The 27,492-nt window shown below is 39.3% G+C and overlaps 2 protein-coding genes across 2 annotated transcripts in view; one reads left to right on the top strand and one right to left on the bottom strand.

The window, feature by feature from the left end:
- gucy2ca (guanylate cyclase 2Ca) overlaps window positions 1-10,362 on the bottom strand; it is a 15,323-nt gene extending 4,961 nt beyond the window's left edge. Inside the window, exons 1-21 of the mRNA XM_023431672.2 lie at window positions 10,152-10,362; window positions 8,814-8,926; window positions 8,416-8,483; window positions 8,113-8,331; window positions 7,904-8,022; window positions 7,376-7,475; window positions 7,159-7,270; window positions 6,934-7,078; window positions 6,180-6,265; window positions 5,956-6,073; window positions 5,118-5,199; window positions 4,432-4,525; window positions 4,264-4,326; window positions 4,081-4,152; window positions 3,880-3,984; window positions 3,137-3,223; window positions 2,647-2,779; window positions 2,399-2,536; window positions 2,037-2,125; window positions 1,861-1,952; window positions 1,361-1,519 (exon numbers count right to left, since the gene is read on the bottom strand). Of these exons, the coding sequence (XP_023287440.1) occupies window positions 1,361-1,519; window positions 1,861-1,952; window positions 2,037-2,125; window positions 2,399-2,536; window positions 2,647-2,779; window positions 3,137-3,223; window positions 3,880-3,984; window positions 4,081-4,152; window positions 4,264-4,326; window positions 4,432-4,525; window positions 5,118-5,199; window positions 5,956-6,073; window positions 6,180-6,265; window positions 6,934-7,078; window positions 7,159-7,270; window positions 7,376-7,475; window positions 7,904-8,022; window positions 8,113-8,331; window positions 8,416-8,483; window positions 8,814-8,926; window positions 10,152-10,362 (2,405 nt within the window). The remainder of the gene's footprint in view (window positions 1-1,360; window positions 1,520-1,860; window positions 1,953-2,036; window positions 2,126-2,398; window positions 2,537-2,646; window positions 2,780-3,136; window positions 3,224-3,879; window positions 3,985-4,080; window positions 4,153-4,263; window positions 4,327-4,431; window positions 4,526-5,117; window positions 5,200-5,955; window positions 6,074-6,179; window positions 6,266-6,933; window positions 7,079-7,158; window positions 7,271-7,375; window positions 7,476-7,903; window positions 8,023-8,112; window positions 8,332-8,415; window positions 8,484-8,813; window positions 8,927-10,151) is intronic.
- Window positions 10,363-16,948: 6,586 nt separating this feature from the next.
- On the top strand, window positions 16,949-27,022 carry pmm1 (phosphomannomutase 1). The gene is made up of 8 exons (XM_023431593.2): window positions 16,949-17,357; window positions 18,163-18,280; window positions 19,695-19,771; window positions 20,027-20,118; window positions 20,456-20,555; window positions 21,300-21,375; window positions 24,374-24,489; window positions 25,721-27,022. The coding sequence occupies exons 1-8, from the start codon at window positions 17,274-17,276 to the stop codon at window positions 25,838-25,840; spliced, it is 783 nt and encodes a 260-aa protein (XP_023287361.1). The 5' UTR covers window positions 16,949-17,273; the 3' UTR covers window positions 25,841-27,022.
- The last annotated feature ends 470 nt before the right edge of the window (window positions 27,023-27,492 follow it).

Genomic DNA, 27,492 nt, shown 5'->3' on the forward strand with positions numbered 1-27,492 from the left:
CTTTTTTGCCGCGTGTTGCTCCACACGCTCCGTCGTACTGCTGGTAGAAGCCGCCGTGTTGTTCAAATAGATTACACAGACGCAAATCATTCACGTAGTCAATGACTTCAATTACGTCACCGCGTTGTCCCAGTCCGTGCGCTGCGCTTGTATACGGGTAAACCAAAGACGATGGATATAAACGGTCCCATTAGAAAGTTCCGGTTTTGTTCTATGAACATTTAGCCTGTGTGGTTTTACACGACGCGTCGACACTAAAATTCCACGTCGAATAATTTTTATTATCGACAACGTCGATTACGTCGGATAATCGTCCCAGCCCTAGTTGCAACATCTATATATTTTTCTTGTGATACGATTTCAGACACCCCTACAGTGGACCGTACCATTTCCTAACCCTGACGTAAATTCTTGTTTACTTTCCTTACTCGCGTCATTGACTTGCGCTGCGTGACGACGAGAAGTGTAAGTAGCAGTAGCACACTATCCAGTTGGTTTAATACACTTTACTGTCTTACCCACCGTTTCTGAATTAGGTTGTTTAAAGTATCTACAGATGAACGCTGACATTGACTTGTTTCTAACTTTTGGCTCAAGTTAAAGTTTAGCTAACTAATACTAGCTAGCTGTTAGTAGCTGTTAGCCATTCATTTCCAATGTTAGCTTGTCATTTCATTACCTATATCTAATGTTAGCAAACACACAGGCACGAGCAGTGACACGGTGGAGGATTAGTTGTTGTAGAGATGTTTAATTGGGGTCACAATTCAGTTGTCTGAGTCAAGAGTTCACCAAATAGTGATTTTTCCCTCTAAACTTCTCACATGGTTTTATTTCCTTAAATGTTGAAATGATCAATTATCTCACCAAAAATCAAAGTCTAAAAACTGAAAACAGATTTGTGAACCAGAGCTAGTTTCTTCTTCTTTTCTCTCTGATTAATCATCTGATGACCCCTCAGATTTATCTGCTGACCTGGTCTGCTGTTGTTAACGTGTGTGGGCTTGATGTGCTGGCAGTTTTTCTCTTGAATACTTTGTTGGTGAGCTCTGACTACAAAGGTTGTTGTGCGGTACATGCTTCATAAGCTGCATGTTATCGATCATCATCATCTACAGACTGTAGACATTACGTTAAACAAGCATGATACTGTCAGGATTGTAAGACTTCAGTTTACTGAAGCACATGCCTACTCTGTATTGGGAAAAAAGTTGAGGTATGTATTTGTATAGGCTAGATGTATATGTCAAAATATGAAAATTGTTCCAATTTCTAATAGGTTTCATATATATATTTTACATATATGTACATATTTTACATATATTACATTTGCGCATGGGCAGATATGGCACAAACCTACCCAGGAAGTAGCATAAAGTTGAGGTGATCAGCTCGGTCCCTTTCAGCTTTGTACAAAGACGTCCGCTCCTCCACCAGACGCTCCAGGGTCCTTGAGTAGTTCTGCAGGCGACGGATCAGGTTGTCCATGTACGTCTCAGTGGCCTGGTTGTGTAGGTTACTGTGTATGAATTAAGATATGTATCATTATAAGCATTCATTCATCATTTAATGAGTGACTCATCATGCAAGAGAATAGTGATGCATTGATTATCTCATAGTAATAATATACTATATGGCCAAAAACATGTGGACACCCCTGTCTTTTATGCTTTCACATGAGATCTTGTAGAAAGCCTTGTGCAAAGAGTGAAGACTGCATATTAATGTAATGCCCAGGGTTTGGACTGAGATTTTCAACATTCATATATGCATGTAATGGTCTCTGTCCACATACATTTGGCCATATGGTATAGAAATTATCAAAAAGTCACTCTAAATGATTGTGAGGTGTTGACATACCTGAAAATCTTACCCAGAGCTACCTCTATTCTTTTAAAATCTGGCCTCCGCTCTGGGTCTTCATCCCAGCAGCTCTTTATCAGCATATACAGCTGGATACACAGACCAAAAGAAAATCAGAGGGAGGGAGTGTTTACTTTATCAACCTTTCTGCGCAGAGTGTTTGTTTCTCTTACCTCGATCTCCCTCTCTGATGCACTGTCGAAGTTGAGGTCGGGTCTGAACACGGCCACCTCAGTGGGATACTGCACTCTGTAGATCTTCTCTGAGGGATCACACAGCCATCAGTTAAACATGCTGAGCAGGACTTAGAGCTGAGGATTATTACTGTGTGGTCACCCATCAACATCCACTCTAAACTGTTCTGTAGTGACACTGATTTCGGGCTCAGACAACCATAGCACAGTATGAATGATAAAATGAAATAATTTTGTCAAAGTTGATCCACAGATATTAATACACAAATAATCTAGTTTCATAAAGGAATTGATTATTAATTTATGGCAGTATAGTGGTGGGCCAAATTATCTAGGCCTACCTGCAATATCAGAGCAGTGCTGTGTATAGAAAGGGTTTCGCCTCATAACGATCTCATGGCCAATGATGGCATAGCTGTAGACATCGCCTTTCTGAGACACGCCATCTGTACGAAGATGCTCCGGGGCCGTCCACAGATCTGAGAGGAGAGGAAAGGAAAGGAGGAAGAGGAGAAGCTGAGCTGCTGATACTCTCAGTGTTTAGATCAATAATCAACTTGAGGGATGATAAAAAGTGACTCAGAGTCACCTTTTCCTGGCCTCAGAATGGTGTGGCAGCCAAAGTCAGTGATCTTTACCACCATGCGGTTGTCAACCACACAGTTGGTGGACTTGAGGCGACCATGGACTTGAATATTACTGGAGTGGAGATATGACATGCCCTGTAGGAGATAAAGGAGGACGGTCTTTAATCCTGGGCGTTTGTCATAATGGAAATTAGGAGAATGTAATGACACAACAAATAGCAACTCTGTACAAACATGAAAGAGTTATGGGTGTTTGTACAGAGTTGTTATTTGTTGTGTCATTACATTCTCCTAATTTCCATTATGACAATCATGCAAAAGTTAAATAAAAATATATCTGAAGAAAAAATAAATCCTGTAAGGTACCGTAAATAATGTGACAATGTCGTTAATTTTCCTATTTTGTCCTCAATAGAAAACAGCTAAATGAACAAACAGCAAAGTGTATGAATAAATGACCCATAAAAAAAGATTTAAAAAATCAAACATTACCTTTGCTATGTCATACATGACTGATATCTTAAACTCCATGTCCATGAAGGTTTCATCTGGGTAGGAGATCCTGTCATTCAGAATGTACTGAAAAAAACAGATAAAGATCACTTTTACTACTGTGTGTGTGCGTGTGCAAGTGCGTGCACACTATTAGCGCTCTTTAAACTGTGTCTATCACTTATCAAATGAACAGTAAAGTCATTGTGAGCAGTGTGGAAAGGAGGCCACTGAGCTCAGTCATAAACAACATGTCTGCACATTACACAATTGACTTGATATATGAGTCAGTTTGACTTATAAATGTTCTAAATGTTTAAAAAATGAAGTTGAAAATCTGAATTACACTCAATATTAGAACCAGATATTAAATAGAATAGAAGATTATATACTCCCTTCAGCCAATGTAAAATGGTACATAACCATAAAATATATTTAAATAGAAATTATTTATAAAGGTCATATGACCCCAATAAGGCATTATTATTTTCGATAATAGAAATTTTAAAGTCTGTTTTTGAAATTTCCTGCAAACCGACAAAAGGCAAATATCTGGAATCAAAAATATAATCTCCTTAAGTGTTTTGCCTGCATTTTAAAAAAGTCTACTGTCTCCCACTGTGCTGAAAACTCACAGACTGATAAAATACACTGACAGATAAGAAACAACTGGCCGCTGCAGGATCTGATATTCAGGGAAACTTCAAGCCAGTGTGTCTGAGTGCGCGACGCTCTGCTCTTACCCTGAGGGAGCCTCTCTGGCACAGCTCAAACACCCCAAACACCCCGTACTCAAACTTCACCGTGCCGTAGAACTTGGTCAGGTTGTAGTAATCGATGCGCAGCAGCTGAAACATGGAGACAAGTTACAGACGAGGAAGTGACAGTGAGAAACTAAATGCTTTAAAAATGTAGAGTTTGATCTAAACAAAGACGTGTCTCACGGTGTTTAGCTCAATCCTCTGATCCTCAGAGAAGTCTCCGTCTGTGTGTTTCAGCTCTTTCAAGATTACAGGCTGAGGAATACGGAAAAATAAAACACACTCAAACGCTGAGAGAAAAGACTCATTTTATTTTTATTTTATGATTAAATAAATATGGATTTTTGGAAGATGGCAGGCAGGTACCTTCTTGTCATAGCGCCCTCGATGAGAGAAGAACGTGCTGTCCTTCCTCTTATCTTCATCAATCTGTTACAGATTGTAACCCCCCCCCACAAAAAAGTATCATCAACTGTAAACAATGTGTATTATGTTCTAATGTGTAGGAAACAGTTGATTAATGAGGCTGTTTACCTTCAGTGAGACCGCCTTCTCATCCAGTGGACCAATCAGGTGCGGGTCAATGTGAGACCACTTCTTCTGCATGAGACGCTCTTTCCTGTTCTGCCTAACATTATTCACACACACACACACACACACACACACACACACACACACACACACACACACACACACACACAGTCGTGTCTCCTTAACTTCAGATAACATTACATTGACATTGACATTTTGTGGAGACTTCATCAACCACAACTACTACTTGCCTTACCTTACTAACCTTAACCTAAACCTAACAATCTTAACCTACACCTAACCATACTACCTTAAACCTAAAGCTAACTCTACTAACCATAACCTTAACCTAATAATACTAACCTTAACCTAATCTTAACCCTACTAACCTTAACCTAACCCTATTAACCTTAACCTAACAATACTAACCATAATCTAATCCTAACCCTACTAACCTAATCCTAATCCTACTAACTTTAACCTAACCATACTAACCTTAACCTAATCCTAACTTTACTAACCTTAACCTAATCCTAACCCTACTAACCTTAACCTAATAATACTATCCATAACCTAACCCTTACCCAGAGCTATTGAACCACCTCCCTGTCCTCTGAACACAGAAACTCCTGCTCTGGCAGGTACATGTAGCACCTGTGATACGGCTGTGAAATATGTCTGCTGTCTACCTGTAGAAGATGAGAGCGATGGCTGTCACCACGACGACACTGAGACTCAAAACGATCACAATCACATCCTGCGTATCTAAATCTGGAAGCAAACACACAACACAGCATTAGAAGAGTTACCTGGAGTATACGACTATGAAATCGCAATATATTTCCAAAGGACATCTTCAGATTTTGATGATTTATTGGCTGTAAGTTTCTTACAGCGGGAGCCGGTTGATCTACAGACGTTGCTTGAAAAAGTAATAAACAGAGTCTAAGGGCTATTCTATTTCTATAAGAAGCTTTTTTATAAGTAAATGAAAGTTAAAAGTTAATTTGTCATCTATTCAGATGCCCAAGTCTTTATAATGCAGATTCTTTTGATTTCTTTAATTAGTAAATTACTAATCTGAATTTTCCTATGATCAATTTTCTTAGCTTTTAAAAACAGCATATAATTTTGTTTTATCAGGATTTTTATCAAGAGTTTAAGATCAGTGAGTGCCTGTATCAAAAGAGAGCTGTTGATTGTCAACAGCCAATTGTATGGACTATAAAATCGTGTCATCTGCATACAAATGAACCTTACAGTTCATTAATGATAGAACAATATCATTGATATAAATTGTGAAGAGGACTGGTCCTAAAATTGAACCCTGAGGGACCCCTTTCAAACCTGCTTTCACACACTGCTGTCTATCACAACCATCCGCAATTTTGAGAAATACAAATGAAAACCTTGCTGTGAGGTCACGAGACAACTGGAGTCACAGACCAGAGAGAAACTGAGCTGTATGACAGTTTTCAAGCACCACATCTCTCCACACCTCCTCTACACCATCAGTGTGTGTATTACCGTTTGGGTTTTCTGGCTCGTCAATAGGCAGACGACCATTCATCCATGGCAGGGCGGGGTTTGGGTTTGTCACTGTGGTTTCATTATGTGATGTATCAAACACTAACAGGATCTCATACTGGAGAGAGACAAAGTATAAAAACAAATATTCACTTTTAAAGCAAAGTAGTGATTTTGGCTACAAAAAAAAATCTGTCTGTGCAAACTGCTGACGGTAGTCTCACCTTGCCAGTGACAGCAGACGTATAAATCAGGGAGAAGTTAGCATCTCTGTCGCCATATTCATCGAGAACATAGTGTCCTCCCATACCTGCATCAAGCAAAACAAACACACACAACAAAGAAAGCATTTTTAATTTCATTACAATGTAATTGCATTTAAAGTGGTTGAGCCACAAAATGTTTTTTAAAAACTGGAAAGATAATGAAAGGCCTTTATGTACGGAAGAGGATAAGGACCATGTGAATTTGTAAAAAAGTAAAATCAGAATTTAATTTTTAATTTTTTTTCCCCCAGAATTCTTTCATCTCTTTGCTGTGAAATTGAAAATTATGAAAAAAGTAAGATTAAATATTATATAAAATATTATTCAGTCCAAGGTGACGTTTTCAACAGCTCAAATCCTAAAGACAATCAGTTCAGTGTGTAAGACAAGAACCAAACTAGAACCAAATGTTTGAAATTTTTTCTTGAAATAAAATTTAGATAATTAATCAGTTATTAAAACAGTTCAGCTGCTGACAAATCACTTCAGCTCCTGGCTACAAGCATCACAAAAAGTATAAGAGGACCGTCTTACCAATCAGCCCCTCCTTTTGGCAGCATGGTCCAGGACCATACCTTCATCCATGCTGCTGTGCCCTCTTTACTCCCACATCTCATGGTGTCTGCGTGGCAGTGCCTACTAACTTTCTTTTGCATTGTAATTCAGCTTCCCATTTTGTTGCTAACCTCGAGTTATCACTGCTCATACGTACCGTCAAAGGAGGTGTTTCCAAACGGGTTGTCACTCAGAGGCACATCATAGGATCCCTTGTTCTGTCGCTGGCTGAGCATCCTCTCTCGGAGCACTTTGCCAAACAGCAGAGTGCCGTCATGATACCCAGCCACGTAGTCATTTCTCTGAAAGACAGAGGAAAAGAGTCAGAGAGTTAGACCAGGACTGCTTTTCCACACTGTGTTGTCCGTGAGTCGCAGCTCACCGTGTCGTTGTATGTTGAGTTTGATCCGTAGTGGTAGTTCCTCTGTGGCAGAGTGAAGACCAGGACGTCCTGCATTCCTTCACTGGATGTTGTGTTGACATGATAATCGGGGCTGGAGGAAGGTAAAGGGTGTCACTGCGGATAGCCTCACTTGATACCGAAAAGATTCATGTAGCTCCATGGTTACAGTGTAGTACAAAATGGTAAAATCACTTACTTGTAAATATCGATGAGGATGAACATGATGTCCTTGTGTATCTCGTCCACCTTCCCCTTTATTGAAACAACGTCATCATGGCTCCCACATAAGATGAAGACTGAAATGAATAAATGAGTTGTACATTCTGTCTTTGCTAACATCAATGCTAACACACTGATTAGCATGCCATTATTTGCCAGTTAGCACTAAACACAAAGTACAGTCGAGACTGTTGGGAATGTCATTAGGTTTGCAGGTATTTATTCAAATAATGGACTGAGTGGGAGAATTATGTCTGCGTCAAATTTCATGTCAGTCCATCCAAAAGTTTGTGAGATGTTTCTCCCAAAACCAACAGATGAGTGACCAAGATAAATACGTAAATAAATAACTTATTGACAGTATTGGCCCGAACTCTCTAACTGACTGTCCCGACCAGATAGTTGATCAATCTTGTTTCTCAGGTTTTTCAGGTCCTGGCCACAATGACAGAGCTCAAAGAGATGTTATTCAAATCAACTCAAATAAAAAAAGAAAAACACCCACTGTTGCTGTATCTTTTCTTAGCAGTTAGGGCAGCCTTCAGCTCGTCTTCCCCCCGCAGCATTTCTCTGTTTATCTGCGATGCAAATTTGGCAGACGGTGCTTCCAATGCATTGATGTACCTGTGGCAACAAAACAAGAAGAAAATTTCACATGCTGGAGAGCCAGATGAAGTTACAGGGGTCACTCAAGTGCAACCCATGTCGTCTCACCAGAAGCAGTCCTCGCTCGCGTTGCTGGGCTTCTTGTAGACGTAAACCTTCTTCCAAGGATCCTTGAATGGCAAGGTTTCACTCATAAAGTTGACAAACAGGTCTGAGATCTTACGTGCGGGAGGCAGAATCCGGGTCAGTTTGGGTTTATAGTCACACGAGAGGCCGAAGCTCCCAGCAGAGATGATGGGAATGCTCAGACTCAGGCCAATATCATCACTAAGGCAAAAATCAAAGTCAAAAATCAGTCGGTTGTTAAGTGATGATTATTTAATATAGAGAGAGAAACAAAGTCATACTCACTCCACTAACTGGAATGTGGCATAAGTGCAGGAAGGTCCCAGCATGACGCATCCGACTGCACCTTTATTCTGCAGAGAGATATGCAGTGATTCTGTCATCACAGAGGCCTTATTATAAATACGTTTTTATAATAATATGTATCACCAGTCTGTGATTTCAATTCCTTTGTGAGGTTATTTCACAATGAACCTTTCTCTATGATTTATAAAGCATAAACAACTGAATTAATAACCTAATTATAAATCATTTATAAATCCTTTATAAGGTTGGTCTTATTGTGAAGTAACAATGATGTAAAGTGGTAACGTTAGCGGTCTCAGAGCCTCCCAGTGCCTCTTCACCGAATGGTATTTTTACCTCCACAACCTCAAATTTTAATCTCTTTTGATCACACTCACATGCAGCATCTTGAGTATCGCCACTCCCTCACAGGTGCTGCTCCCACAGCCCTGCCGGTTGTACACGGTGGTGTCGAACCCGGTGTAGTTGGCCGTCAAAGTGAAGTTTAAATCTTGAGTCATGGAAAGAAGATAAGAGTTATTAATATTAAAAAAAAAAAAAAAAAAAATGACCTCATTAATCTCTTTAATCTTATCTGCGTGAAGATTAGATTAGGCTGGTTTATTACCGGCTGGTGTAAATTTTGTCTTTGTTTTCTCTTACAGAAAGTGTATTTAGAGCAGCTGGAGAAAAACAACCTCACACTTAGTGATGACAGTAGGAGTAAAGTTAATCATGGATTAATACTGAAAATAATAAGTAAATAATGTACTGTTAGTCCCATTTATGTTTAGTTTAGTTTTATGCTGTATTTAGCTCTTTGCTTATTGTAATATGAATACTAAACATTCAAAACACATCCACACCTTTATCTCATTTCAGTAACATGGATACTGACAATAACAAACCGAATCTAAAAAAATGCTTGTTTGCTTTGATTTGTACGACAAGTTTGAAATCAATTTCATTTGAGAGAGATTCATTTGGGATGATTTTTAGCCTAGCTTAGCATAAAGACTGAAAGCAGAAACGGTTAGCTTCGACCAAAAGAGGAGAGATGTGCTTTTGAACAGCTCCACAACCGTCCTGTGTACATGTTGTATCTTGTATTCTCTGGTTGTCCGGCTGGATATCACACCTTCACACTTCATTGGTTCTGACTTCAATGTGTATTGAAACCTGGCAAATAACAAAACTAGCATAAACCTGACTCCTTCCTGATTTTAATCACATTTCTTTTCACTGTGAGACTCGTTCATCCAGCTGAACATTCCTCTGTTTACATCCCATATTCAAAATATTGTAAAAACAGGCCACATGTCTTTAAAGTTTGGATTACATATAGACAAAAGGCCTGTTTATAAATCTTTTTATAATCCATTAAATATGTAGTTTTATTTATGTGCAAAAAGCTCCATCCAGAAAAGCTTTGGGCTGTATTTTGATTTTAAATGTCATGTAAAGTCTGTAAAGTCTCAATTACACAACAGTAACAGCCTCTTCTTCCTCAACAGGATGTAGAAAAACTAGTTCATACATTTGGAACCAGCCATTTTGATTTTGTAGTTCTCTGTTTAATGGTTTTCTAGGAGCTGCTAGAACTCCACCTCCAGTTGAAATGTGTTTTTCTTGAAATCATTTGGTCTTTATTGGCTGTTGTAAACCAATGTTGCTGTAAAATACATAGAATCTTTATTATGTGTCGGATCCATTATTTAGGAACCAACAGTCCATACCATGCTTGATGTTCTCCAGCCTGTCCTCTTCAATAGCTCGTTCCACGGCCGCCTCCACGTAGGGTCGACTCCACGCATAAGTGTTGTCCTCCAGTAGAACGACGTTGATGGTGTACGTACGGTTCGATGACAAACACTCATCCAGCATCTTGTTGGCGACCACCGCCGTTGTCAGCACTCCCAGGTAAAGTAAACTGTGTAAACTGCACATCTTGATCCTTCAGATTTTCCTTTTCCTCTCAGAATTCTGCTTCTTCTCCACAGTTTCTACATGTCAAACACATTTGACTCTGCTCAGATTAACAGCGTGTGGAGAGGCCGGTCTTTACATTTGTCCACCTGAACAGATCCTCCGCACTGACGACACAAGTCCAAAAACAGAAGTAAACACGGTTCCTCTGTGACTAGGCAGAAATGTCTTGATTCACCGTCCAGCATCCACATAAAAAAAGAAAATAAACGTCTGTGTAAAATTTGGACTTTACCCACTTTAAGTAAATGACAAAGAAGACAAGAAAATCAGTCTCCACACCAGTTGTTCCTCTAGTGCAAACCGGGGATCAATAATCCTCCACCTTGGTACAGGCTGGTCTACCTGTCCTCCTCGTGTTAATGAACAACTGTCCAGTGACAGTCTGTGCACCAGGCAGAGGGAGGGTAGGGCAGGAAAGACTCCCACACTCCATCTGGACTTACTTCTCACTTACAAACTTACTGAGCTCATAATTCATCCTGTTTGTAAACATGACATTACACATTACACCTCTGGTGTGAAGAACATCAGACATTATTCCCAACTCGCCTTTTCTGACCAGTTTGTCAGTAACAGCCTGAGAGAATAAAACACCAATGTCTTTGCAATCACAATAGTAGATTAATTCTCATCTCATGACTTATAGACTGGAAACAGAAACATATATTGACAGTGGAATCAGTGCTATCAAATATTTTGCCTATTTTTTCTTTTTTTTTCTTTTTTTTTACATGATCTGGTATGTTCTGAGGACAGACAGAGGCGGGGAAAAGGTTGCATGGTGAAAGGAGCAAAGGTCAAACGAGGCCATAAAAGTCAAGGCTTGTGTGGAGCTGAGAAATATTGTCTGCTATAAAAGCAGGGTGGATTAAGTCTATAAAAGTCTTGGCCAAACTGCAACACCAATGTCACCTCATTTTGAGAAAACCAGCTGTAATCCTGACAATGCAACACTAAAACTAAATCAAAGGTGTGGACTGCAGATACAACATGTTATTCTTTGTGCTTTGGGTAAAGTGGACCACTGAGGTTGCAGAAAAGCACGTCTTCAAAGTGTCTGTTGTCGCATTTAAGGTGATCATCAAATGCTTTTTGTCCAAACAATAGTCCAATATTCTAAAATATTCATTTTACCATAGTGTCAAGAGAAGCGCTTGCAAATTATTTAAAGGGGCTCCTTGTAAATTTTCTTTTCCAGCGAACATGGTTTTTGCCGGGAGCGGGTGGTGAAGTTTGTTGCCTGACAAGAGCTTCATCCATCGCTGAGGTTCTAACACGTCCTCTGAGCAGCGCTACGTCTTCAGGACAGACTGGAGGCTGCAGTGAGTCCATGTCAGAAAGGGTCGATATGAACCTGCCAGGACGGGGCTATCAGGTTAGCATGCTAACTTCAGAGATGTGATAGAGACAAGAGTTTGCCGTTGCTTTCCACCTCTGGAGACAGCTGTTGGTTAGTAAAGGAATGAAGTTTGATGCTGAAGTCACAATGTTTCTTAAGTAAACAGCTGTTAATGCTAACGTTTGCTATGTAGCAATAGTAAAACTTACAATTAGCTCCTTTTAAAGGGTTAATCAATTATCCAAATAGTTGCTGGTTAATGTCCTGTTGATCAACATATTGTTTATTTGATTAATCATTGCAGCTCTACAAACAGTGTTGGAGAGAAGACACATTTTCTCTCCACAGCTTCCGGGTTACAAGTTGCATGAAGGTAAGTTTATCATTGCTAAAAAAATAAAAGTCCTTCATTTAACTTCTCGGATTTGAAATGTGTGCATCGTATCTTTTACAGTATTTACAATATTTTTATTTTTGAATCTGTCGTTTCATTATCAATCCATCCTCCTCATTTATCTTCTATAAACACACTGGAGTCTTATTGCCAGTCCTAAATCTTACTTGTGTCAGACTCTCCTCTTTTATCACTCCATGATGGAGTTGTCTTTCTCACACTGTTTTATGCTCTTTGCTCTTTTGCTGATGAGGAAAATTTTAAGAATTATCAGAATCAGAATTATCAGTCTAGTTTCCTTTAATAAACTCGCAATTAACACCAAGAAACCCACTACATTATTATGCTTTGTGACTCTGCCACACATCACACATTTCCAACTAAATCTCCTGTCTTTCCAGTACAGTACATCATCACTCAGTTTCCTGTCTGGCCATCACCTTACAGGGCCGTAAACGTCCTAAACAAACACACACATATGACGTTGTAATAGCATGGTTGGCTTGGGACACACAGCCATTTATTCCCATTACAGTTTAATGTGAAGAGGCTTTCCTGTCATATTATCAGGCAGAGGAAATAGTAATGTGCTAAAAGGGACAAAACTCTTTGCTTTATTGTCACAGCCTGGATGTTAAATAGCAACTGAATGTTGTTGACAGTGGTTGTTATTGTAAGTCTGAGAAAATGGGTCCGGCTGAGCACTTTCCCCTCACACTGAAGGAAGATAAGAAGGTTGTTTTAATGGAGACCTTCCACTGAACTCACAGAGCACCCATACAGGTGGGTTAGCATGAAGGACGGACACACACACACACACACACACACACACACACAGATAGATAGACACTTTATTTAGCCCCTAGGGGAAATTCATGTGTCTAGTAGTTCATTTGTAATAATAATAATAATAGCTGATAATAAATAATACCCAATGATAATTACATAATAATAATAATACCACTTCCTTTGGCTGAGGTCTTGGCTGTTTGGCTGAGGGACAAAGGACAAAGTGTGTAATTAGTTCTATATTTTAACAGCTCGATCATAAAATAATGACCTTTTGAAACTGAATGTATAATCACTGTTCATCTGGAACATTTTAATTCCTACACATAAGAGATTTTAATGCAGGCACTGGTTTTTTATTAATCCACATCCAAAAATAGTCCCCACAAAACTACATTGCCCGGCTATTTTAAGAAATTTCTAAGCGTTTTTAAAAATGAAATATATTTGTTGCCTCTTTTTAAATATTTAAATCTTCAGTAGAAACAAATCAGAGACAGAAACACAGAGTAGGAAAGTTGGAAAGTAGTAAGGGACAGACAAACACATGTTGGTTTTGGTCTGTTGTGTTGACTATAAATAGAATAGGACAACCTTCCCCTCGAATAAAGGTTAAAGCTGTAAGACCCTGTCTGCTGGGATTGGAAGAAACATGGAGTTTGAGGTCAAAGTCAGATAAAGAAGTGTGTGCATAATTTCAGAAGCTAATGATAAGTCTGTTTATGATTAGTCAGTAATCATCCTCCACTACCTCCTTCCTCATACCATCTCCCTTAGCAGTTTACTAATAAATCAGACGCATAAATAACTGAAGGGAACTCTGAAACTAAACACCACAAGTTTTGCCCGTGTGGTCAAAGCACATACAAACATATATACAGACACCCTACATATGCCAACATAGGTAATATATATGTGACATACCAAACCGAAAGGGGTCATACTGCTTTGTGCTCTGGCACTATCACTTATGTTGAACCTCAGGTCCATGCAGTGCTGATTTAAGATAGCTGTGAAATGCGGAAAAGATAAAAACATACAAGTGATTTATGGTGCCAGTATTAAGCCTGTCAACTGTTGCAAAACTGCCCCATAAGAATTTGTACCAGCAATCAGTTGAGTCCAGGTGACTTTGGGTCATCACTCTACAAACAAACCAACACGGTAAATACCTACATCACCATCAATAAAATCAATCCAAGTCAATTTTCCAATAAATTGTGAAAATAAAAACCACCATTCCACATTTCCTACGTCATAATTTGACCTTTAATTTGACCCAGGTCATAATTTAAATTTACTTATCGAATCAGTTTTTATAAAAGTGTTAATATTGAAATGGAGTTTTGATGTTTAGGCTGCACTTCCACTACTGATAAAGTCTGCAGCATTTTTCAAACAGAAGTTGGCTGCGATATACAAACAGTTTGCAAAGCACACACTTTTAGACACACAAGAAATCTCCCATGTAAACATTTCTCATTTACACATGTAAAACAAATATTGTCATATGTAATGGAAAGGGCTATTTGTTGTATGAGGGCCCTGCCCTCCTCTGGTAAAAACAACCAGTCCATCGCTTCAGTCAACACAGTGTGACGGACACTCCTACTACAGTTAGTGAGAAATGTAGTGACAGTATTTAACTTTTGGTTAGATCATGACTATGTTAAAACTTAAATCAACCCCTACCACCTGTTTATAATTACTCCCTAAACTGGTGAAATCCATTATGAAATCTAAAATGTGAGTGAGATGAAAACCTCTCCTGAGTGGCACCATCTCTACCTCTCTCCTGTTCCTCCCTCTTGTGGATGGGTTGGGTCAGTGGAGACGAGAGGCGGCAGAGAACACTTTCCTAAAACCTAAATATTGTGCAGTTTCAACAACTGGTGAGACTTTGAGTGTCGTTGAAAGCATTAAGACCAAAAGGTAAGCTTTAATTCGAAGTCACATGTGATGGTCACGTTCCTGTGTGGTGATTGAAGGTGAATGAATTCATGTTTTTGTATGTGACACAAAACAAAAATTCCAATTCCACACAGGAGCGAAATGTAGATAAAGCATGATTGATGGTTTTACTTTAGGAATTTCATAACGACCATTTTCCCCTGTTCTCAGAAAGTAACTCAGTTTTGACTTTGTTGCTGTGCACTGCAACATGTATTAGTGACTACAGTAATATACTATAATATAATATGATCTTCTACATCATAATCTATCCAATAATGTAATGATGCAATAATCTAATCTTCTGCATCATAATCTAATCTAATCTACTGCATCATAATATAATAAAATATAATATCTACTGCATCTTAATCTGATCTAATCTAATCAACTGCATCATAATCTAATCTAATCTAAAGCATCATGATATAATATAATATAATATAATCTACTGCATCATAATCTAATTTAATCTAATCTACTGCATCATAATCTAATCTAATCTAATCTAATCTACTGCATCATAATCTAATCTAATCTACTGAATCATAATATAATCTAATTTACTGCATCATAATCTAATCTAATTTAATCTAATCTACTGCATCATAATCTAATTTAATCTAATCTACTGCATCATAATATAATTTAATCTAATTTACTGCATCATAATCTAATCAAACATAATCAAATCTAATCATACGTAATGCAATGTTATGTAATCTAATTTTATTCTATATCATAATATCATTTAATCCAATTTAATCTAATTTTATGTTACCCTTAGACAATCCTAGATAAATCAATATTAGAAAAGAGTCGACCAGGTATTCAGGTGTTCTTATACCTTTTCCAAAGGTTAGAGGTCATCTGAAGTCGGTCATAAGTATAACAAAACATTTAAACAAAGTTTACAGTGCCCACTGATGCAGTCTTCAACAGAGGATGAGAGCAGCTCCTGTTGTTGGTTTGATTTAGGCCATGACCTCATGAATTAAAGGGTACTTTTCTTTAATTAATCCCATTTATCAGGAGTCATGGGAGTGCCTGTCTTCACCTGTTACTGTATCACTGATTGCAGGAATTATTTTATAGATCAACCCTATATAATGAGATCCCCTCTCAGTGAATGGTGTTGGTGTGGGTCGTCAGTAGCGATGTCAGCCAGACACCAGAAATAAAACTTTAGATCTGCTGTGTCTCAGCTGCAAACCTGCCTCCGTGACACAGCAGCTGATCTCAGTATTGACCGTTGACAGTAATCAAATAAAGAGGAGGGTTTATGTGATCTGAGCCGGAGGGGGCAATAACAGTTCACAGTTAAATACCACTTCAAAAAGAAACCATAAAAACTAATTAGAGCGCTAAATGTGAAACAATTATATCAGTTGTGTAGTCCAGTATTTTCTTTGAAAAGTTACAAAATGCTTCTAATAAATAAGAGGCGTTATAAAACTTCCATCACTCATAAAATCTACAGTCAAAGTTTGTTTCTCTTCATTTGTAAACAGGCAGACAGGACGACCACAACAGGATGATACAGCCACATGCAAGATGTATCTATTGAAGCAACATTGTCCACTTTTCACAAATTCCTTCATGATTACATTCGTAACTTTAATCTTGATTCTTATAGACACTGGAATAAAGCGTTCACTTCTTTTGGGTGTAATAGAGTAATTATAACAAACTCAAACTTGCAAGCAAATGCAATTTCAAGGCAATATGTTATATGTAATATTTGTATATTTCTGACATAATAAAGTGCAAATACATATCTGTTTATCAATATTATTATATCTTCAGGAATTTTAAAGAACTAATGTACTTTTGACTTACACTACTCTTAAGTGTGTTTATTATTAATTATCATCATATAAGTTCTTTTCATTGATAAATGTATTATTATTATTTATTATTACTCTACAATAATAAACACAGGTGACAACATCACTTCCACTCCTCTTCACCTTTAGGTAAAAGGTCAGTTCGATGTTGACTGAACGGCCCCGCCCCCTTTATCGACGTCATGTCCCTCACCCCGGCTGTGATTGGCTGCTGGTGAGATACAGTGTTGCAAAAGACACTAGACACGTTGAGCACGTTGTGGTTGTTGAAGTGTGAGCCCGGGTGTTTCGCTGAGCCGAGCCGAGCCGAGCCGGACCAAGCCGAGACAGCTGAAGTAGCCGTGAGCTCGTATAAGAGGAGATAATTCACCGCATTTAAAGCCGCGAAGTCTATTTTATTTATTTAAATATTTCAGCTAACTGCTTCTTTTGAATGTAATTTCTTTTTTCTTTTTTTTTTTCTGTATTTGTGTTGCACGGGAGCGGACCCGTGACACCTCCCATCAAAAAGTGATATCAGTAAACAAGAGCAACTCAAAGAGAAGAAGAAATGCAGAGATCAAACGGCCTCTCGTCGGACCGAAACGTCCTGTGTCTGTTTGACGTGGACGGCACCCTGACGCCACCCAGAGAGGTGAGCTGACACCCCGGGCAAAGATTCCACCGTTTGTGGTCGTTACGAGCTTTCGTAAGAGCTCCGTGCTCCTCTGCAGCTCTGCCTTCCTCGTCTTCATCCAGGGCTGGAGACAAGACTGGGGATGAGAGCACACGCTGTCCTTTCTAAGAGCTCACGCTGTATTTTCATATTTTCTTAAACTCTTTCCTTCCTCCTGCATCACTGTTTACCTCACATACCTCTGCGACTAATGCTCGGTCCCTGCTTCATGTGGTGGTGTGTTTATCTGGTGACACATTTGCCTGATTGTGTGTGAATGTCTTGTCTGTCACCTCACGTGGGCTTAATTTGTTTTTGTTTTTTTTAAACTAATATACTCTAATATTATCTGAAGTGTCTGAAGTTTTTGAGTGTGGCAGTCATTTAGAAAGTTAAGAAAAATCATCTTTTTTATTATTATTATTATAACTTGTAATGATTTATGTGTCTTTCTTGTGTGGACATTGAAGTTGACTGCTTGAATGGGTTTATCTAAGGTAACAGTGTGTGTGTGTGTGTGTGTGTGTGTGTGTGTGTGTGTGTGTGTGTGTGCCAAGGTTTTACATAATGCAGTCTCCCTTGTGTGCAGCTCAGACGTTTTTTCTCCCACATGTTAGAAAATTGGAGACGTGTTCCACGTTGCGACACCACAAAGGAAAATTCTACATTGTTCTCAGTTACCGCTCTGTTAAAATGCATCAGTAACATGTATATTTTAGCTTTTTTAATGATATATGTATATAACAAAGGGATAACATGAAGTGCATTTTCCCTTCTTCTGCAGAAAATCGACCCACAGCTGGACGAGTTCTTCCAGACTCTGAGGAGGAAAGTGAAGATCGGCATCGTGGGAGGGTCCGACTACTCCAAGATAGCAGAGCAGCTCGGGGAGGGGGATGATGGTGAGCGGTCTACTTCCTGTCTAAATACACTGTATACCATTCACCCGGCTGGATGACACTGCGTGACCTGACACTTTTTACTGTAACGTCTGCTTAATTGGACACAAGTCTGCAGAGAGTGGAGCAGAGAGGATGAGTCCTGGGAATCATTTAGGATTTAGGCCACAAGTTCGAATTAAGGTCTTTGCCTCCAGCATCTAAATAGAGATATATATAGAGATATAAAAGGAGGATAATGATCCTTCTGTTCCTCTGTCTATGTAGCAATAGCATTGGGCTAGTAACTGTTGCGTTTAAACTCGTCATCGATGCCTTAAGAGGATTTGGCAACAGCACGTTAGGAGTCACAGCTGAAAACGGGAACATACTAATATTAGACTCCTGTGCCGTTGCTGACATCTGACATCAGACATCAACTCCAGTGGTTCATTTTACTTTTGCTTTATTAACCTGTGACTCCCAAACCTGCTGCCAAAACACACTGGCACACTGACCCTTACACTGCAGTGCCAGCAACGTCCCAGCTGGGTTAACACACACCTGCGTGGACAGGCTGAAAACCTGCTGCACCTGGAATGTAAATGTATTCTGCCAAAGAGAGAGCCATGTGGTTTTAACCAGCATGCCAACGGTGCTAAAGGTGGATCTGTTTATATTCCATGATGCACACAGACGCAGCTGATAGCTGTAGCTGCTGTTGCTGTGTATGTGATGACCTATCAGAAAATCTTACACATGATATTAATGATGATGATATTGATGATGAAAAAAGTTATTATTATGGTCAGTTTTACAACGCCATCAGTCAGAATGTGTTACACTATGTATGAACTAATTAATCACTTTTTCCAGTAACAGACAGCTGATTTAAAGGGACAGTTCAGGTGTTTTGTCGTGGGGTTGTGTGAGGTCAGTCATATACAGTCGGTTCATTACCTGCAGTAGATTTTGATCAGCTCGCTCCCAGTGAGGAGATCAGACCAGGAACACCGTCACACCAGCAGAGTGATGTGTTTCTGTGGGCGGGGCCACCAGAACAAACATGTTTTAGACACTTTTAATAAACAACCATCGAAACAATACAAAAACACGTTGTTTCTGGTGGCCCCGCCCACAGCATCACGTCACTCTGCTGGTCTGACGGTGCTCCTGGTCTGATGGACAAAGTTAGACTTTCCCTGCTGAGTGTTGTTGGCAGAGAACACAAAGGTCAGCGTGGGAAGGTCAGACAGATTACACTTGACTTTTCCAGGCAATGTATTACATACACTGTAATCTGCTACCAGGTGAATGCAGCGGGCTGTTCTGTTCTTCTGTATTCAAAGTGAAGAGACACTGATTCAGTTGAGCGTGCAGGTTTTAAAGAGTCAATCTGCGCATTTACTCTAATTTCACCTGCCTCCTCTCTTTGCAGTGATACACAAGTTTGACTATGTATTTGCTGAGAACGGGACAGTGCAGTACAAAGATGGGAAACTCCTCTCAAAACATGTAAGTGATCCGCCACATTGTCAGCTGGTATGCTTCACATTATCTGTCTCGAGGGCAGCAAACGGGACTGCATGTATGTAGCACATACTGTACATTCTTATCATGTTCCCCCTTTACAGCTGATGGGGATGACTTTTTCTTCTCCATGTTGATACACTTAATCATTTTAACCAGCTTTATTAAACTGTCAGTAAAAATCTAAAGTATAAAAACAATGGGACAGTGATCTAATAAAGTGCATTTTTCTCTTGGCAGGCGATTCAGAACCAGATCGGTGAGGAGCTTCTGCAGGACCTGATCAACTTCTGCCTCAGCTACATGGGGCTCATCAAGCTGCCGAAGAAAAGGTGAGACTGTGACCAAACTTGCACAACAATTAGGCTGCTAGTTACTTAAACCCCCAGGTGCACACACACACACACACACACACTCACACACACACACCTTTGACTTGCATATGCGAGAATGCTAAATCCCTTATCAGCACTGATCTGTTGAAACAGAACAAACATGCCTCTTGTGACGTCTGTGTAAAGATTAAGTTAAAACACAATCTCCACACGTCTTCTTCGTTTGCTCTGTTTGTAGACTTGGTGTCATGTCCGACCGAAATCAGGAGTGTGTCTCAGTTACGTCTCTTTTTATTGTCATTTAACCATGCCTCCCTTTTGACCACGCCGGCAGGGGGACGTTCATTGAGTTCAGGAATGGAATGATCAACATTTCTCCCATTGGTCGGAGCTGCACGCCGGAGGAGCGAATCGAATTCTCCGAAATCGACAAGGTTAAAATACTTTTGTCACTCGTACATTATTAGTGAGCGCTCAGCATGCATGATGTAGACAGGACATTTTATTTGTCACTATACGAGGAGGGGTCATAAAGTCTGAATACAATACATCCCCATCAAACATGCAGCCGCTGTGATGGTGGTGAGAGAATGATGCAATCGGTCTGACAGCAGATTAACTAGAGATAAGCCTGACGTGGTCTGTAGTCGCTATTTATGGGATAGCATATCATTCCTCTGCTGTCTGCATCCGCTCTGTGTCAGTCACCACTGCTCATAGAGTTATATAGAGGAGTTTTTGCCGTTTTTGCCTAAACCTTATTAAAATACAAAAAAAAAGAAGCAAACAGCGAGTCAGGGTTGAACCAACTCTCTGTCTCTGTTTCACTGATTCATGAAATGTGCTCAATTAAGCAGACAGAGGTTAAACAATGGTGAGTTTTCAGGGCAGCTTAACAGGCTGTCCATTGATGGCTCACAGGGCCGGGTGATATGGAGGAAGCAGATAGCAGAGAAGAAGAGAGGTTTAACCCTCCAGCTCCCGGCTGGACCCTCTGTTACTTTCATACAGGATACGTTTATCCTTTTGCCGTCTTTTCTGTAACCACTGTATGTTTGTCTGTTTTAATCTTGTAAAACCGCCATAAATAAGAAGTAAAATATAATCACAGCCAGATTCCTAAATGAATACACAAGGCTTCCTGCCTAAATCTGACTGCTTTGTCTTTTTCTCCACAGAGAGAGAAGATCAGGGAGAAATTTGTTGCTGCCCTAAAAGAGGAGTTTGCTGGAAAGGGACTACGGTTCACTAAAGGTGAGAGCGTCGAACAAAAAACTGCTGCTGTTTTTAATTTAGTAATTAACCACAAAGTAATAAGGTCTAAAAAAAATGATACGATAATAGATTCTCTTTAGTTTTAACCAGGTCGCTAAATGAGCCACTTAACACTTTGCTTCTGTGTCAGATGAGGGAGAGAAGTCGCATCTGAATCAATCACTGTAGTGTTCGGTCCGCCCTGAAGAAGTAGCGCTGCTCAGAGAACGTATTATAACTTATAAATCAGACTAAACCACCGCACAGGGCCGATCAACATTGTCTTCATTTTATCATTATTCCCTGTTTTAACATTTTTTTCAAGAGCTAAACATGTTACAAAGGTAAAACATATCCCCAAAAAACATGACAATAATATTAAACATATATTATACAATTATATCATGTGCATAATGTTTAATGTTATTGTCATGTTGAAGCCACAGTGAAGTCTCCTTAGTGCGCGATGTGAGTGTGAATGTTCATGTGAATTTAATTTTTGGTAGTTCATCACTTCATATGCATTATTCATATTAAGTTGTAGCTTTGGAAACTGTGACTGCCTCTAGAATTTAAAATACAGCTGCGAGGGTTTGAACAAAGCTCAGATCTGGTTAATAATCATGAACCCAACACTGGGTCCTACAGGCTTCGTGTTGTACATTGGTAGCTTTAGTATAATTTGAACACTGTCGCTCTCCCTATAATAGCGGTCAGGACTGCAACAGCATAATTCTTTCTATTGCTAGAGGAATTTCTCTCAGGAAATAAAACTTCCTGGTTACAGCGGTGCAGTTTAATGACAAACCAGTTTTTCAGCATTTGTGTTTGTCTGTCTCTCCTATCTGTGTTTAAAAAAGAAGATCCCTCTGCCTCCTCACACTTACTGATGTGTGAAGGACCTTGTGCTGGACATCGGAGCCCTCAGTTAACTATTACACACACACTGTTCCCTCCTTCAGCACAGCACTTAAGGTGAATCGGACGCTGGATGTTTGCTTACGTGCTCAGCGAGGTGTGAGTCTCTGCTGATGACGTGTGAAGGATGTTCATAGTTCAGACAAACAAACCGAACAGTCTGGCTTGTTTTTCCTTGAAACTCTATTCCAAAGAAAGAAAGACAAGAGAGGTGTGACATTATTTTATATCTAATAACTGAGTTCACAGATATCTGATTACCCAAAGTCCAAGGGTCAGCTGCTGTAATATATCAGTTGAGGCTGCTGAGGAAAGCAGGTGTGTGTTTTTGGTGTCATTTGCAGCGGAGGATGCACAGAGTTTATCATTTATTTTTTTATCTCCTTCTGCACTGCCCCTCAGCTGATACAGGTGATCTCTGCAGCAGCTGTTATATAAACCGGACACTCTATCCAATCTGCACTCGGTGTACAGAATGTGAGGGACACCGAGACTGATGATGTTTTTATCTTTATTAAATGATACCGATCACATTACGGAGGACCAGGGATGTCACAGTGAAGTAATAAATCAGTTCCTTCATTTTTGTATTTTAATAGGCATTAAAATAGGGATTGTAAAAACATTTTATAAATGATCAATTAATCCATTAATAAATACTTATCATTTAAAAATGGATTTACAAAAACAGCATAAAACTCTCATTAAATAAACCAATAAATAATAGAATTTGAATAACTATTAGAAAAAGAAGTTTAAAAATGGGAATAAATAACTGGATTCCCTTTTCAAGAAGTTATAAATTAATGATTAATCCATCAATAAACACTTCAAATTTATAAATGGATTTACAAAAACAGCATAAAACACATTTATAAATACATTTATTAATTCATGAAGAAATAATAGAATTTGAAAGGTATTTTAAAAAAGGTCTTCCATACACAGAGGAGGAGACGTACTCAAAGACAACACACATACATGTCCTTTATCTACATCAGGAGAATGTCGCTGCAATGTTGAACATTCATTGTATCCATTGACTTTTTTTATCAGCTCTTTGTCTATGTTTTCCCTTCAACGTTTCACCTATTGTGTACTTTACCCAGAATGCTTGCTAGCCCTTCTTTATTAAGGCGGGTTGTGTAATTAGATTGAGGTTGAGTAAGGTTACACATGCATTGTCAGCAGCTCAGCAGCCTTTACATGGTCTCTGCTCAGGAGGGAAAACAGCAGGCTGGGGGGATGGGTTGCTACAGATGTGCCTGAATCACTGAGGTGTTTATAGTCTGGGGTTGAAGGTGTTTAGGATGGAGGCGTATAGAGGGTGTGTGAGGGATACAGCCCTCTGATTGGCTGGATGCTTCTCAGCTGTTGCCTTTGTTGTTGGCTCTTTAAGTCTTCAGCTGAGAAACAAAGCAGTGAAAAGAATTTAAGGTGGAAAGGGGGGGAAGGGAAGGGAAAGAAAATAGAAAGGCAAGAACTTTGCAGGAGGCTTTTCAGCTTCCTTTCACAGTTCAAACGTCAACGCACAGCTGAGCAACAACAGAGCTTCTGAGAATTTTAAAGTGAAGAACCAAAATGAGCTGTAATGAGAGCCAGAGCTGTAACTGTGTAAATGCAAGATTTTAGAAAAGAAAACGTTGCAGTCATGATCTTATCTCTGAGCTGCAGCTGCAATCACACATATCATGAGGATTACTTGCGACAAGAAATTATGTGTCAGAAATGAACACACATACTATTTGTGTTCATTTGTGACACATCATTTCTTTTGTGTAGAGTTTATCTTTGTGCCAATGAGTTCCCTGAACTGGCAGAACAAACAGGTTTGTCCCTGCTGGAGCTAAAAAAAAAAAAAGCGTAAAGAACATTTGTTCTGCAGAGCTGGAGGTGTTGACTGTAAATACAAGTGGAAGAGTGGTTAATAAAAGCTGTATTGTATGTAAAGTTAACATTAACACTGCTTTGTCTGTTCCTTGCTGAAAGTATGTTGTGTATTTGTTCAAGAAATCCACTGTGTATATGATAAAGTCGATGATTATAACAAAGTTGGACATTTGTCATCATCTTGTTTTAGGTGGTCTCATCAGCTTTGACATTTTTCCGGAGGGCTGGGACAAGAGACTGTGTCTGGAGCTGCTGGAGAGTGAAGGCCTGGACGCCATCTACTTCTTTGGCAACGAGACCTCGGATGTAAGTTCGTCTCTGGAAGTGTTAACAGCAGAGCTAGATGCAGGCCTGTGAGAGAAACACTGTTGTGTATATTACACAGAAAATATTACACTCTTATGTGATGTGTTGAACATCTCATTGTAAACTGCAGGGATTAATAAGCTGCTGTAGAACAGGGTGACCAGATGTCACCAATTTTTTATGGTGGCCTGTCTCTGTTTGGAGCTGTCCCCATTTTAACGTTTGTAATTTAAAACGGACGTCTACCGTTGAGCTTGTTTTGGCCAATAGAGGGGGCTGGCTGCTAGCTATAGCAGCTTGACAAGGGAAGCTAAAACCCTCAAAATAGAGTTATCCAATCAAATTTTTATTTCCCAGAGAAAAGATTAGCTGGCTAAGTCATTGGTTAGGAGTTCATAACCAGGCAGTAAACTAACAAAAACAAACATACTTCAAACACGACTGCTTCAAAGGTAGGGAGTCATCATTTTATCAGTCAGCCAATAGTTTATTACAGTATAACAGTTACCATGGTCAAAATACATGATTGTCCCCCTTTTTTATTTCATGGGTTGGATATTTCAATGATATATTGACTGCCGATCTGGAAATGTCCCTAGTTTTAATTTCAGAAATCTGGTCACCTTACTGTAGAAGCCGTCACACTTCTTGGAAAAATTTGAAAAATGGCTGCAGAAATTTGTTCCTATTCAGCTGCAAGAGCCTTTAGTCAGGTTGAAAACAGATGCTGGTTGACAAGGCTCACAGATGTTGGATGAGGGCTGAGGTCAGCCAGAGTATGAGAGAGTTGGTTTGACCCTACTTTTATTACTGCACTGCAGTTTTCTCTGTAAACGTCAGTAACACAGAAATAAACCTGAGGCCTTCCACTGTTTGTAAAGTTAAATAGATAGAAAGTCTTTATTGTCCCTGTGGGGCAATTTGGTTTGCAGCAGTATTCAACAATATAACCAGTACACATCATAGATAAATAAACAATAAATAGAGACATAAAAACATTTAAACTTACGGAAGATTTCATCATGATAAATAATTCTATGGTAATATAAAGAAACAAGGCTCCAAGAATCCTTCAATATTTGCTAATTGCAGTACCAACTAGGTCAACAACTAAAGGCTGAGGGGTTAAAGTAGATTACTAAACCAATGCTGATCAAACAGAAGAAGCCAAATCAAGCTGCAGTAATTCGCTCTGTGTTCTGGTTCATGATGTTAATGATTCTCTCTGTAGGGAGGAAATGACTATGAAATTTTCAACGACCCGCGGACCATCGGCTTCACAGTTTACTGTCCGGAGGACACGGCCAGACTCTGTCGGGAGCTTTTTTTTGATGCACCACACGAGTCATGATGCACTGAACTACCCCACCTCCCCTCTCCTCCTATGCCCCCGGTCCCTTTACCCACAAGCCCCTCTGAATTCCCACATGTACGACTCTGCTGGTACGAAACCAGGCTTTTTATGAACTGCTAAAATCTAAACTACTGATTTTCTCCATGTTTTTTTTAAGAGGGACAGTAACTGAAGTGTCACATGTTGATGTGTGAGGTTTTAATGCTGTGTTTGACTGCAGGGTCACACCTCTGCGATGTGTAGCATATAACATAAAGATATAACATAAAGTTAACCAAATGCTTGAGAGATTATGAAATGAAAGTTAATATTCCACATTACTTTATATGTATCTATAGAATGATGTTTTGCACTAATGTTGGGATGATTTTATACCAGTGGTTGGTATTGTGTTGTTGAATACTTCTAAAGGAGAGAGATTTTAAAACAGGTGACTTTTGCTTGTTGTTTTGTGAGTAAAGCGTTAAAGAAGATGTGGACCTTCCCCCCTCTCGAGGATATATGAATCATTCCAGGTGTTTTAAGTCTCTACAGCTCTGAGGTGGATGAAATTTGTTGATGGTAAAACCTCAATGAAAGACGTTTGCTAGTGTTGCTCATTTTGCCTCATTTAAGTGACAATTTATGAGATTTATATTTCAAATTGAACATTACTGACTCAATGGATTCATCTTAACCAGTGAATTAAGCTACTGTGACCAAGTCACTCTTCAAACTTTTGTCAGTCAGTTTCGACAGCTTTTTATGTAAAATATTTTTACAAGCTGTATCATGGCCTGCACGCTGTTGTACACGTGGTGACTGTATGTATTGATGCTTATTGCTTGTTGCAAATTGTTATGCTGTTTTCAACAGCTGCTTTTTTTTTTCTTTAAATACATTTTAACAATGTGAAAACTACCAGTTTAATTTTCCCATAACAAGTTGATGGATGGATCATTATTGTGAATACAAGACTTTTGATAAGTCACATACATCAGCTGCAGTCTTGTGTCTGACTGTAAACACTCTTACATCAGAAGGATCATGTACAGACTCACATGCACAGAGAATTTATTGCGTCTCTGATTCTAACTGTAAGATTGATCATGTTGCTTTTCAGTCATTTGTTGATAAAAATGTATTTTATGTCATTCACTCATTCATTGTAATACATCTTTTTTGATATCATTTCACCGACTTCAGATCTCCAGTCTCATTCTTAACGCAGTTGGACCAAACTGGTCTTTGACCTCAGAAATACAGTAAGCACGCTGCAGGTTCTCCACGGGGCCTTTTCATTTGACCACTGGGGGTCGCCAAAAACTTTCCTATCCAGTCTGCCCAGGTTCTTTGAAAGTGAAATTCATTTTGACAAAGGTTCCTGCGGCTCAATGGTGGAATTATGATCAGTCAGTCAGTCAGTCAGTCCCCTGCTGTTGCTCTCCAGCCAGAAAACAGCAGTTGTAATAGTCATTGCCTCAGGCAGTGCAAGAGTTAATTTGTTGAGCTGCAGTTAAACGATTGAGTGTATTACTTCCTGGTCTATAGGTGTTGCCCAGAGGCAAGTCTACAGGTTGAAAGCAGTCCATTGTTCAAACTGCTTCTCAATTTTTTGGCAACAGTTGGTACGAGTTGGACTGGAACTGCTGATATTGGCTGAACCTGGT

Source organism: Seriola lalandi, unplaced genomic scaffold (assembly GCF_002814215.2).
Source record: "Seriola lalandi dorsalis isolate HSWRI2012SDOR001 ecotype SW California unplaced genomic scaffold, Sedor1 jcf7180002054926, whole genome shotgun sequence".
Lineage (NCBI taxonomy): Eukaryota > Metazoa > Chordata > Actinopteri > Carangiformes > Carangidae > Seriola > Seriola lalandi.

Bases quoted from the DNA above. Each gene is read 5' to 3' on its own strand.
- pmm1 (XM_023431593.2), top strand. From the start codon at position 17,274: ATGCAGAGATCAAACGGCCTCTCGTCGGACCGAAACGTCCTGTGTCTG. The intron at 18,281-19,694 runs GTGAGCGGTCTA...CTCTCTTTGCAG, and splicing joins GCTCGGGGAGGGGGATGATG to TGATACACAAGTTTGACTAT. The intron at 20,556-21,299 runs GTTAAAATACTT...TTTTCTCCACAG, and splicing joins AATTCTCCGAAATCGACAAG to AGAGAGAAGATCAGGGAGAA.